We start from the raw sequence: 12,653 nt of genomic DNA, 5'->3' as shown, positions 1-12,653 counted from the left end.
GCCGTAGATGGCCATCTTCAGGTGTCTTAATGTACTGAAACTGTTACACTGTTCTAACGTCCGCTAAAACCGCGCGCTGCAGTCCACTTGAAAATAAACCGCAGAGCGCGGTTTTAGCGGACGTTAGAACAGTGTAACAGTTTCGATACATTAAGACACCTGAAGATGGTCGTTGTGTTAAGTGTTAAATGGCGAATAAACAATTGTTGCATTATTGGCGCACTGTGGATACATAGACGTTTTAATTCTTTTTATGTATTTTTAATTTGTCCCATGTACGCTACATGCCTTTCCCACTCATTCTACTTGACTCGATCACTTTAGTAATATTAAGTGAAGAAAATTAATTAAAAAGCTCCTCATTATTTCATTTTCGCCAGTCTGTTATCGCTTCACATGTCATGGGTAAAAATATTCAAACACCCTGTATATACTTTACCTCCCATATGGTGAAAGACTAAGTTTCACAGCCATATAAAACAAAAAGTAAACTTAAAACCTCTTTTGTTTCAATTTTTAATCTTCTTTACTCACATGAAATCTAGGGAAATTTCAGCAGGATTGTTAAAAACAAATTCTTACAAAAATATCTAAGTCTCTTTATGGCCAAACGAGTGTCACTGTGGTGATTGCTTAGTTCACCGCTAAGCAGCAGGGAGATACGTGTATTTCTTTTGGTCACGGCATGATCAACAACAGTTGATGGTTGAGTGATTTGGCACTCAGACACAAAATGAGCATGGATAGACATTTTAAAATTTCACCATTAATTTAATATTACCATCATCCATGCCATTTTCTTCCACTTCATTTTTGTAATGTTTAATTAGTTAAGCATGGGGCCAACTTATCTTTTAAGCTATCTATTATATTGTCAGGTGTACGGGGATACGCGTGACGAAAATAACGGGTTCTGGATCTGATTACTGGATTTATTATCACTTCGGTTACAAGTTCTGTTAATCATATTTAATCATAATGCCATAGCTATTCTGTTCACCGCTGCACACGCACTAGGATTCTCCGTCTTCACTAGTCGTCTTCTGGCAACGGATCTCAACACAGGAACTGTAAAATTCTCACTGAATTAAACACTCTCAATATCGACGTACTACAGCACATGTAACGTCACACACTAAGTCTCCTAATACTTCTTCTGGCCACACACGTGTTCCCTTGGAACTTCGGAACTCAAGCGGAGTCCATCTATTACTCACTCCTCCAGCTTACGACTGCCCGCAAACGAAAGTTAAAGTCACATTGCGACTGACGGTCAGTCAGTCTTTGTGTCGAGCCCAATCTGGGGCTTACGGCAGGATATTTATTACTGTTTGACAGTTATTGTCTTGTTATTGTGGGGCGCCCTCTCTGACGAGCGGACGGGTCTATTGCCCGCAAACGACCTTTGCTATCCCCCACAAACTTTCGGCGCAGACCTACAGAAAACACATCACGTTTTCTGTAGGTCTGTTGTGTGACGTCACTGCCTATGGGAAGTGTGTTTACCGAGCCGTTGCCTAGAAACGGTTTCCATAACTCCGGTGTTCTATAGTTGCGTGCGTGTAATGCAGGGTGTTTATCGAGCCGTTGCCTGGCAATGTGTTGACATGTCACAATATTAACACACAGCCACACGTTATTCTGAATGACTTCAAATGAAACAAACAGGCACAACTGTCGAAATAAACAGTCCCCACAGATAACTCCTCCACTGATCTAATATCGTGCAATAAATCACGATTTCACTGAATATGCACGTTGTCAACAATAGAAATTCGTGACTCTTAGATTTCTGTGTACATGCGGATATTTTTATATGGTGAGTAAAGAGACCAAGGTACAATTACCGTTGCTCTCATTGTGTGGTCATAGTAATCCTGGTATCCATTCCAGTAGCCATAATGGGAGTCAAACCCACGGTACGTGGGTGTGTACTCCCTGCGATGGAAGCCCAGATGCCACTTGCCAATCGCATGAGTGGCATATCCTGCAGATTTCAGGTACTCAGGCATCAGCCTCTCTGAGAGGGGCAGGCCCCAGGGCTCGGGGGCAAGGATCACCAAGTGCTGCATGCCTGAGAGACACAGAGAGAAGAAAACACACCTGTCATGGATTGTGCAGTCCTTCTTGAGAAGCTTGCAGTTTCACAAGTGGTGGAGAAATTACCTGTCTTTTACGAAAACCAAAGGTTCAATGCCTTGTTCACAAGAGCCTAAAGTAAGTAACGCTCTGCCTGTACAGACCGTGGAGGCCCACAGGGCTGTGAGACGTCGAGGCTCCCACATCTAGACAATCAGCTCACAGATGGCGCTGAGGTTGTCAGCCTTACGCGCCGACCGCCCTTTACCCCCAGAAATATTCCTGGTACTCATTTCTGTTAGAGGCTGAGTCGACCCCACGGTCACAGTGCGGCTGGAAGGATTAGGTAAATTGAAAAATCCACCTCATCGGGATTCGATCCCGCGACCTTCCGACTTGTAGCATAGTGCCTCAACCAACTACGCTACCGCGTCCCCTTATTCACAAGAGCCTGCCACTGGTATTTATCCAGAGCCAGATTAATCCAATTCACACATTCACATCATGGTTCTTTCAAGATCACTTATGATACTGTATTATGTTCTCCTTTATGCCTAGGTCTCCCAAGTGGTCTCTTTCCTTCCGGCTTTCCCACCAATATCCTATATTTCAATAGGTACAGTGCCGTAATTAATTCACCAATACTATGTTTTATTGCGACGAGCTGATCACTCATCCAAGGAGTCATACCGTCTGAAAAATGATAATGAAACTGAAAATCAGAGGCCAGGGCCCAAGGAGGCTGTAGAACCAGTGAAAAAGAAACTCTGTTTTACCGTTCGAGCAGATACTGCGGAAATTCTACAATTTAAAGTAGGTCATTTAACTTCAAAATCATAAACCAAGGACGGTAACCGTGGGCAGTAAATATGAAGGAACTCTTGATAACGTAAAACAGTGGGTACAAATACGTATATTAGGCCACCAGAGGGCGTACTGTTACTTTCGCGAAGATAGCGCCTATATATTTTAATTTGGGGGAGGGGATGGTCTTACAAAGTACTGAGATTAAATGAAGCTCGTTGGGCCCGTTTTCGAGAAAATCTCAAGTTCATGTCGGAGGACGGGTTAAGGACCCCAATTTTTGGTGCAAGAATATTCACATCCAGTGACACCAACGCACATGTGTATGATGGACAAATTCTGGTGCACCGAATAGGAACATTCCAACTGTTCGGGCGAGGGGCAGTGAGGGGCACATACATACAAACCGGACGGTGTTCCAACATCCTTCCAATGTTTTCACGACCACATCGCCACGTGCATGTGGAAGCAAGAACATTGCATATGAAGCATGTCCGGTGAATCAAGGAGAATACATTTTCCTGCCGGAGTTATTGCAAAATATTTCGTCAGCTCTGTCGCATGGGATGACGCCATATAAAATAAATTTTCAGATTGTGGTCTTCTGGGTTGTGACACCTTGTGGCATTATAGCAACGTTTCGGAGTATCGTGCTGTCTCTTTCTTCAAGGTCGAAATGTGGAGAGTGATAGATTTTCTTGGTTATGTGAGCAGGTCGCAATGGACATTCCACTCTGCTCGACGGAACCGGAAAAGGATACAGAGGCCCAGAGCCCTTTAATGCATGTTACCTGGCAACCATTTAATGCATAAAGGGATCATCATATAGCACGGCGGCCTGACGATAGCCAGCAGCCAAGTACTGCAGGACAGTCATTCAGACAATGAGTCGGCGGTAGTCGGGAGTAGAAGTCGGACCCCCCTCCCCTCTCAAAAGATATAAGCTATCTTGGAACGAACAAAAAATATGGTTATGGGTTATAGCGAGGGCCAGCTGCAAATTACTGTTCTGCTGTCCTTGACACCACGGCGGTAAATGCAAGAAAAATATGCGATGTCACGTGCTTTCAAATTGTCGGTACTTCCCCTCTGTTCAGATGAGCCATGTATACACAAGACTGACATAACAAATACGTAAAATTGTCCCTGTGTTTAACCAACTAAGTGCTACCCGATGAAGAGGTATGGGGGGGTGGGGTGGATATATAGATCCACTTATTCTTGACCTCGGCATTAGTTGGATCTGATTGGTCAGTTTCCCGCCCCAGCCGCTTTACTCCCGGTAACCATTGGATAGGTGGCTTGGTGGGCCCTAGGACCGGTCTTGACACTGTGGAATAGAGAAGAGTCCGACCCCTCGGCCGTTCAGCCGGCAGCCAGTCGCTATACCGGCTCACGTCATAACAAATCAGCACAAACCACTTGAAGGAGAACCTGAGCTGTTCAAGCTCAGTACTTACCCGTGTGTGTGGGGTACTTCCCCGTCATGAGTGAGGATCTGGAAGGGGTGCACAGAGCAGGCACGTAGTGACTATTCAGGATGATGCCGTTGTAGGCCAGCGCGTCAATGTTTGGCGTCGGGATCTGCGCGGATCCGTGGAAGCCTACGTCATTCCATCCCTGAACAGACCACACAATACAGCAGATGTCGAGGAAACATGTCCTGCACTAGAGTTGGAGGTGGCCTTCACAAAACGTTGCCAACATTAGCGACGTTCAGTACGAGGTAAAGGCATAGTTGTCCTTATAAGCATTACGCCATGATGACGTATGGAGAAAGGAGGTATCACAAATATAAATCACTCCGTCCAATGTGACCTGTAAGTTTATTACTACATGAAAAACTTAACACCCTTACATGTTTCGGTCTCTGCGGACCATCTTCAGAGGGCAAACATCACTACAAATAGGAAACCACCTTCACATAAGTTGTTTAGACGTAAAGTACGTACACTTATATGTTACAATGCATAGTACACAAAATAGAACATTTCACAAACACAGCAGTTTCCTGGGAATGTAAAGTTTAAAAAAAAAATTATTTAAAATTTCTTGATGCTAATTAAATTTTTTTTTTCATTGTCAATAATTAAAATTCATAAACCATGCAGGCTCGTGTTCTCCATGCCTTCATAAACCTCAGCATTATTTGCCGGTCGCTTTACCCCCCACGGGTATAGCCTCTGGTAAGGCCCATCTACTCTATGAACCAGGGTAGGCAACCTTACAGAAGAAAAGTTATGTGTAAGTATATCGGAATTTCTCATCCTCGTGTCTAATGAAGTTCTAATGACGACGCAACAGGCTACGCCATGACGTGCCCTCGTCCACATATTACACGGAGTTTAGGTACTGGACACGGCGCTCGAAAAGCCCCAAAGTCTGTCTGGACGCTGTGGCGAAGGTAAGGTAAATGAAAATGCTGTTCCTGTAACAAGCCGTGGAGGCCCATAGGGTTGTGAGACGTCGAGGCTCCCACATTTTCTAGGCAATTCTCACAGATGGCGGTGAGTTTGTGAGCCTAACGCGACGGCCGGCCTTCACCCCCAGGAAGATTCCTGGTACTCATTTCTGTTAGATGCTGAGTTGACCTCAGGGTCATAGTGCGGCTGAAATGATTAGGTAAATTGAAAAATCCAAGTACCTTATCGGGACTCGAACCCGCGACCTTCTGGCTTGTAGCATAGTGCCTCAACCAACTACGCTACCCCGTGTCTGCTGTAGTGAAGGGGAGTCGCAAATACAGTCCGTGACTTTAGACCTGTCTCTTCCCAACAGATTGCGTAGTGGATTTGGTCGCGTCCACTGGAGTAGAGTGTGCATGTGTTAGTCAGGGGACTCGATTGCAGCTGCAACCACTGATCCTCCGCTTATTGCAATAACACTCCTCGCGGCGCAGCTCAGAGGCCAGGTTTGAAAACACGGCCTGTATATTCAACGGGGTCATTATTTTGTACCAGTCTTACCAGATCATCGGCTAGGATGATAATGATATTAGGTTTTGATGACGGTTGTGATGATACACTCAGCCCCAGGAACATAGCAAAACTCGTTATCATCAGCTGACATATCGCCATTGCTGTCGGTCACCAGCCCTGAAAACAATACGTGTATTGCTATTTAGTGCACTGCGTTCGCTTGTTCTTGAGTCAACCGTCGTGTGCTTTTCTTTTATTTTGCAAAATAAATGTGTGTACAAAAAAGGCCTAGGCAATGCCAATCCGGCCCTCTGTAGCACACTCTTATAAACATCTTGTTCCATCATGGCGATCGCCCCGCAATTTTTGAATATATCTCTTAGTTTAACGCTAACAAAACAAACTCCGTGGCTTTAGTCCGCAAGAGAACTATACCGACCGAGCGACCGCCTCTTGTCGGCGAAGTTAGTGCCAACTTTAGCGGATAGAGGGTGTCGCGTGGTCGGCGCAATGAATCCCCATGGTCGTTAATTTCAGTTTTCTAGACCGGAGCCACTATTTCCTTGAAATAGCTCCTCAGTTATCCTCACGAGGCTGAGTGGACCCCGTTCCAGACCCTCTACTTCTCAGAAAATCTGGTGGCCCCGGGAATCGAGCCCGGGACATCTGGATCTACAGCCAGGAACTCTGACCACTAAACCACAGAGAAGAATATACAATTAATATTTTGTGCATTTCTCTCTTTTAAGTAAATTTATAAATTTTGTTTATGAAGTAATCGACGCCTGGCACAATTTTTTCTCTCTCTAGTCTTAAGAGCTCTGTAACTGATTTTGAGTATTCTTTCTTTTTGCAGTTCTCAGACAAAATGTCCTTCATTGTTGCCCGTTAGTCCTCGTACAGTTTACAGTTCCAGAGGATATGTTCCTCCGTTTGCAGCCCGTCACCACATTCGCATTCGGCCTTGAACACAATGTTAAATCTGCTTAAGCTTTCTTTAAGACTGGAGTGGCCTGCTCTCAAGCGGTTTATTGACACGAAGGCACGGCAGTTCATTTTTATCTCGCGGAACGACGGAGACGAGCCATTCCTCTAGCAGTGTTCTCCTCCGTCCATTTCGGTGTTCCTCTTTGCCCTTCTTTTTCCCCCGGATTTTAAGATCTGCCACTGGTAACAGTAACTATCTGTGCCTTCTTTGATTGCTTGCTTGGCCCCCAAGTCGGCCCTCTCATTAACTTAACTCGGCAGTGGCCCGGCATCCAGTAAAACTGGATCCCCCCCCCCCGGAACTTCAAATTCTCTATTTTATCTTTAAGCATCTGTGTAATGTGCGATGTGTTGTCATTGTAGAGCAGTTACTAATTCCTTTTAGCTCGCTTTCCGAGCCCGAGAAAATCACTAAATTTTGCTCCGAGTCTATATTTTTCGATCATTTCTTGTGTTTCGCCAGTTCCTAGTACTTCCGCTGTGATTGTGGATGCCATCTTAGTTATCCCGGAATTTCAACTAGTTCCATCACTTGTATCGTTGCGAATCATACGAATGGTTTGTTCTCCATTTCTGAGCCGTCCGTGGCGAAACATTTGCTGGTTCTCAATTTTTGTGGATTTTTTTAATTCCTCGTTGTGATCCTCTGTTTCCTTTATTTGTCTCCCCTCGTACCCTGGCCTCGTAGTGTATGAAACACATCTGAGGGTGCGCCATCTTCAGAAACTGAAGCACTTTTTTATCGCCTTTAGGAAGGATCTCGTTGAACACGGGGAGTTTTTCTTCCGTAAAGTTGCCTACTCAAGGTATCACGAACCATGCAAGATGTTTTGAATAAAGATATAACTGTTCTTTTTCAACAGCGGAGGTTATATCTTAGGTGATCGGCGCGAAGTACTTAAGTGAGAAGTTTTTACGAAGGTCGAAAGTTGACAAAGACCTTTATCGGAATGAGGTATTGGCATTAATGACATACCGACTAGGCACCTTGCTTGTGACTTTCATTGCGTAACGGCTAGACACACCTCTGATACCGTTCGAGGGAAGAGAGGAGAGTGGACATACACGTATACTGCCGTCGGCCAAAAAACTGACATGACTTCAAGCTGTTCGTCGAGTAGTTACGAAAGTTGTCTGCGAATTAAATGAGGAAGACACGGAAGGTCGTGTTTCAGGCCGCTCCACCATGATTTGCCTGAAATGATTGACAACCACTCAAAAAGAGCTCATCTTTGAGATGAAACTGAAGCCCTGGATTTCCTGAATACAAATCATGTTTGCGAGCCAGTCGAATGAAACGTCCGGTGATATTTCACACTGCAAAACATAATATCATTTGCAAGCGGTACGAATACCGACCCTCACACAAAACGGACGGGTTATAAAAGCAGGATACATACAAAACCGGCAGCCCTATAAAGTCGATGCACTCTGTCATACACCGTGCAGCTCCCTTATCAGAGAGCTGTATAAGCATGAAGACGTATGGGGGAGTGGATGCATAGATCCACATATTCTTGACATCGGAACTAGATGGAGATGATTGATAAGCTTCACGCCCCAGCCGCTTTACCCCCCGGGGCAAAGAGCCCCCGGTATCCATAGGATAGGAACTTCGGTGGACCCCAGAGCCGGTCTGGACGACTTGGAGCAGAGAACATTCTTGACCCTACCGGGACTCGAACTCTGATTCCTGTGTCGTCCAGCCCATAGCCAGTCCCTATACCGACTCCTAAGTATGTATGAATACCGGCAGTGTGTTTAAGACTTTGTAATCATGACGTAACCCAACTACGTCACTAACTAGCGATGACGCATCCTCGACGTTGTTGTAGATGGTTGTAGATTGAGTATACACCAGTTTCTTTCATGGAAGTTATCCGGGATAGCGCAATCGGTATAGCGACTGGCTACAGGTTGGACGACAGAGGGTCGGAGTTCGAGTCCCGGTGGGGTCAACAATTTTCTTTTCTTCATTTCGTCCATACCGGTTCTGGGGCCCACTCAAACATTTATTCAATGGGGAGTCGGAGCTCTTTCGCTGGGAGTGAAGCGGCCGGGGCGTGAAGCTGATCACTCACCTCCACCTAGTGCCGAGGTCAAGAAATGTGGAGCTGTGCCTCAAGTCCCCCATATGTCTACATGGCATAGTGCTTAACTAATTAAGCCCTGAGGTAATGTTACATGTGCCTGTACATCTGCAGTCGTGTACCACATTTCACATAGGCACTGGTTTTAACGTCGTGTTTCATATTTTAATTACATTCACAAAATTTTAGCGAGAATAATTCCATTCGGAAGGAAAAGCACTGGCGACTTTTACGATGCCAGGAAGGCAATGTCACGGCAGGACTTTCCCGGTTAGACTGCTGTGACAAGAACTACGCAACGGGTCCTGTCCACCTGCTATGTGACGTTGTGGCCGACGGGATTTCCTTCTAACCGCAGATTCTCTGAGTACCACTCATTGATTGCACAAGCACTGACAGGCGAGGGGGGGTAGTCAGACATCTACCCCTTCCCCTAATTGGGATAAGGAAACTGAATACACAGAACATTGCTACCGAAATTTAAAAAGCATTTATATAAATGTTCTTCTATCCAGAATACTCTAGGGCGACCAGATGGCAAGCACAGGTCTGCTCCTTACTGCTTGGTTGCCTTAATTTCTAGACCCTGAAGATGGAGGCATGCGTTCCTCAGAAACGTCGGTGGGCTTGTGACATTTTGCATAAAAAGCAACTTTCAACAATTCGGTTGGACGTCCATGGAAACGGTCTAAAATCCGAAACATGTTGGATTAAATTGTAAGTTGTATTAAGCGGTAAGGTAAAGGCAAAGTTGTCCCTGTGCTGAATTCATTAAGCATTACGCCATGAAGACGTATGGGACAGTGGAGGTATAGCTCCACCATATTTCACCTCGACACTAGGTGGAGGTGAGTGATCACCTTCAAGCCCAGGCCACTTTATCCTGTGGAAAAAGCCTGCGGTGTCCATTGGATAAGAGGCTGGGTGGGCTCCAAAGCCGGACTGAATGCTGTGGAGCAGAAAACAATGTCTCGCCCCTGCCAAGAATCGAACGCGGCCTTCCAGCACGCTGTGCAGACTAGTGCTTCTTGGAAGAGAGCAACAGGTGCAGTGCTCAGAATTTTCTTTGCGACAGGGCCCAGGGGACGCCGGCAACGTGAGAATGACTCAGGGACAGTAATGATTCTTCATTAGCCACGGGACACGGTCTCTTCTGTCATAATTTAATACAATTACCTCGCCTTAATAACGGCTATTAGCATAGGTAACCGACAGCAAGACGTAGCAGACCCGTGAAAGCCATCAAGCTAAGCGCCCCTAGCTTACATAACATTAATGACCAGATTAAAGAGACCATGAGAGTATGTTCCATGATGTGGGACACAATGCGAATTTCTTTGCAGCTAGCACTATTAATCTTGAAGATTGTCGTCTTCTGGCATGTGGCGCCGTGTAGATATTGTGTGAACCGACGTTTCGGAGGAACGTGACTGCAGTCTGCTGCCACCTGCTCATGCTATTTCCTCATTCGCGGATTATTATACTATAAAGATGGAGGCAATACGTTCCTCTGAAACGTCGGTTCACACATGATCTATACGAGGCCACATCCCAGAAGAGGCATTCTTCATAATCACCGCCATGAAAATCTCAGATCTTACACTATATTAATCTTACCAATTCAGCCGTTAACGCAACAAATGTTTATTGATTTTAACAACAGTGCATGTTTCGATCCTTAATGGGTCATCTTCGGATGCTTTTAGTTACACGATTAATTCCTGAATTGTAACGCATGATCTTATTTGAATATTTCTTATAATTGTACGAGTGTTACTCAGTAGATTCCTAGTTTACATATATAAGCCGTAAAGTGGCTACGTTCTGTGTATACTTATTATTCACTTATATGCTGCTTATCTGATATTGAATTAAATTTTATTCATGTAACTAAGAGCACCTGAAGTGATACATTAAGGGTCGAAACATGTAGTGTGGTTTAAATTAATAAACATTTGTTGCGTTGACGGTTGAATTGGTAAAATTAATATTGTTAATTTTATTCGCGTAACAGGACGCAAACAATAAAAATAGTTGTCTTTGAAGTTTATTAGCTTACTCTGGGATCGGTTTATAGACAATACGAAGATACTGCGGTGGTCTAACCCCCAAGGAGTCCTATCGCCTGCCTTAACGACAATATAGAAAACCTCTACAGCAGAGGGGACCAGGATAAGAATCTGGATACAATACCAAGAGCAAATTGCTGAACTGAAGGTAGAGGCCTTGAGACGGTTTGATCCCCCATATAAGGAGCCCTATCGCTGGTCTGAATGAAGGAACAGAAAACCCCTACAGCAGACAGATCCAAGGTTGGTACCAGGCTGTGACATCAAGACCAGTGGCCTGACGCTTCCTACTGCCCGACGTCACAGCCTGGTTCCACAAACACAGACAATAGTTTCCATGTAGTCGTTAGCCTTACATACCAGGTTCGAGACGACAGCAGGTAGAGGGGAAAATAGTCCTTAGATTGATACGAATTGACGAATCCTTTCAAAATTCTGTAAATCGGCTTAAGGCGTAGGGCCTTTGTAGAAGGTCATTTCCTGCAGCTAGAAAACTTAATTTCCGAGATTTTAAAATGTGGGTGACCTTGCAGTCCTTCTCCGGATTACGTGTGAGGTTCAGAGGCAAAGATGCTTTTGACGGAATATGACGGCATGTAGGTCAGTGGATAGGTACCAGTGTTGCAGGCAAGTACCAGTACTTCACACGACAAGTGCAAGTTTCAGACAATAGCTATCAATGTTTGAAACTACAGGTACCAGTGTTTGAGACGACAGTGCCAGTGTTTCAGGGTATAGGTACCAGTGTCTCAGGGGACAGGTACCAATGTTTCAGATGACAATAACATTGTTTCAGAGGACGGGTACCAATATTTCAGAGTATATGCACAAATGTTCCAGAGGACAATGCCAATGTCTCACAGGACAATACCAAAGTTTCAGAGTATGGGTACCAGCATTTCAGAGTATAGGCACCAACGTTTCAGAGTATGGGCACCAATGTTTCAGAGGATAATACCAATGTTTCAGAGTATAGGTACCAATGTTTCGGAGTATAGATACCAACGTTTCAGAAGACAATACCAATGTTTCAGACTATAGGTACCAAAGTTTCAGAGTATAGGTACCAATGTTTCGGAGTATAGATACCAACGTTTCAGAAGACAATACCAATGTTTCAGACTATAGGTACCAAAGTTTCAGAGTATAGGTACCAATGTCTCCGAGGACGGGTACCAATGTTTCAGATGACAATAACATTGTTTCAGAGGACGGGTACCAATATTTCAGAGTATATGCACAAATGTTCCAGAGGACAATGCCAATGTCTCACAGGACAATACCAAAGTTTCAGAGTATGGGTACCAGCATTTCAGAGTATAGGCACCAACGTTTCAGAGTATGGGCACCAATGTTTCAGAGGATAATACCAATGTTTCAGAGTATAGGTACCAATAATTCAGAGTACAGGTACCAATGTTTCGGAGTATAGATACCAACGTCTCAGAGGATAATATCAATGTTTCAGAGTATAGATACCAACGTTTCAGAGGATAATACCAATGTTTCAGACTATAGGTACCAAAGTTTCAGAGTATAGGTACCAATGTCTCAGAGGACGGGTACCAATGTCTCAGAGTATAGGTACCAATATTTCAGAGTATAAGTACCAATGTTTCAGAGGACAATACCAATGTCTCAGAGGACGGGTACCAATATTTCAGAGTATAGGTACAAATGTTTCAGAGGATAGGCCTAATACCAAT

The 12,653-nt window shown here is 44.6% G+C and overlaps 1 protein-coding gene across 5 annotated transcripts in view; it reads right to left on the bottom strand.

The window, feature by feature from the left end:
- The window catches only part of LOC111861403 (arylsulfatase B), a 119,624-nt gene that overhangs the window by 9,253 nt on the left and 97,718 nt on the right, over positions 1 to 12,653 (bottom strand). For 3 of the 5 annotated variants that reach the window (XM_033750303.1, XM_033750304.1, XM_033750305.1), the window contains 2 exons: positions 4,344 to 4,503; positions 1,848 to 2,074 (listed from right to left, as the gene is read on the bottom strand). In XM_033750303.1, coding sequence (XP_033606194.1) covers positions 1,848 to 2,074; positions 4,344 to 4,503 — 387 coding nt within the window. Of the gene's footprint in view, positions 1 to 1,847; positions 2,075 to 4,343; positions 4,504 to 5,849; positions 5,979 to 12,653 lie in introns of all 5 variants that reach the window. The other 2 variants (XM_023845941.2, XM_023845942.2) reach the window with 1 other exon arrangement.

The sequence above is a fragment of the Cryptotermes secundus genome, unplaced genomic scaffold, assembly GCF_002891405.2.
Source record: "Cryptotermes secundus unplaced genomic scaffold, Csec_1.0 scaffold289, whole genome shotgun sequence".
Lineage (NCBI taxonomy): Eukaryota > Metazoa > Arthropoda > Insecta > Blattodea > Kalotermitidae > Cryptotermes > Cryptotermes secundus.
The sequence above is the reverse complement of the archived record's forward strand: the minus strand, read 5'-3'. Positions and strand labels throughout refer to the sequence as shown.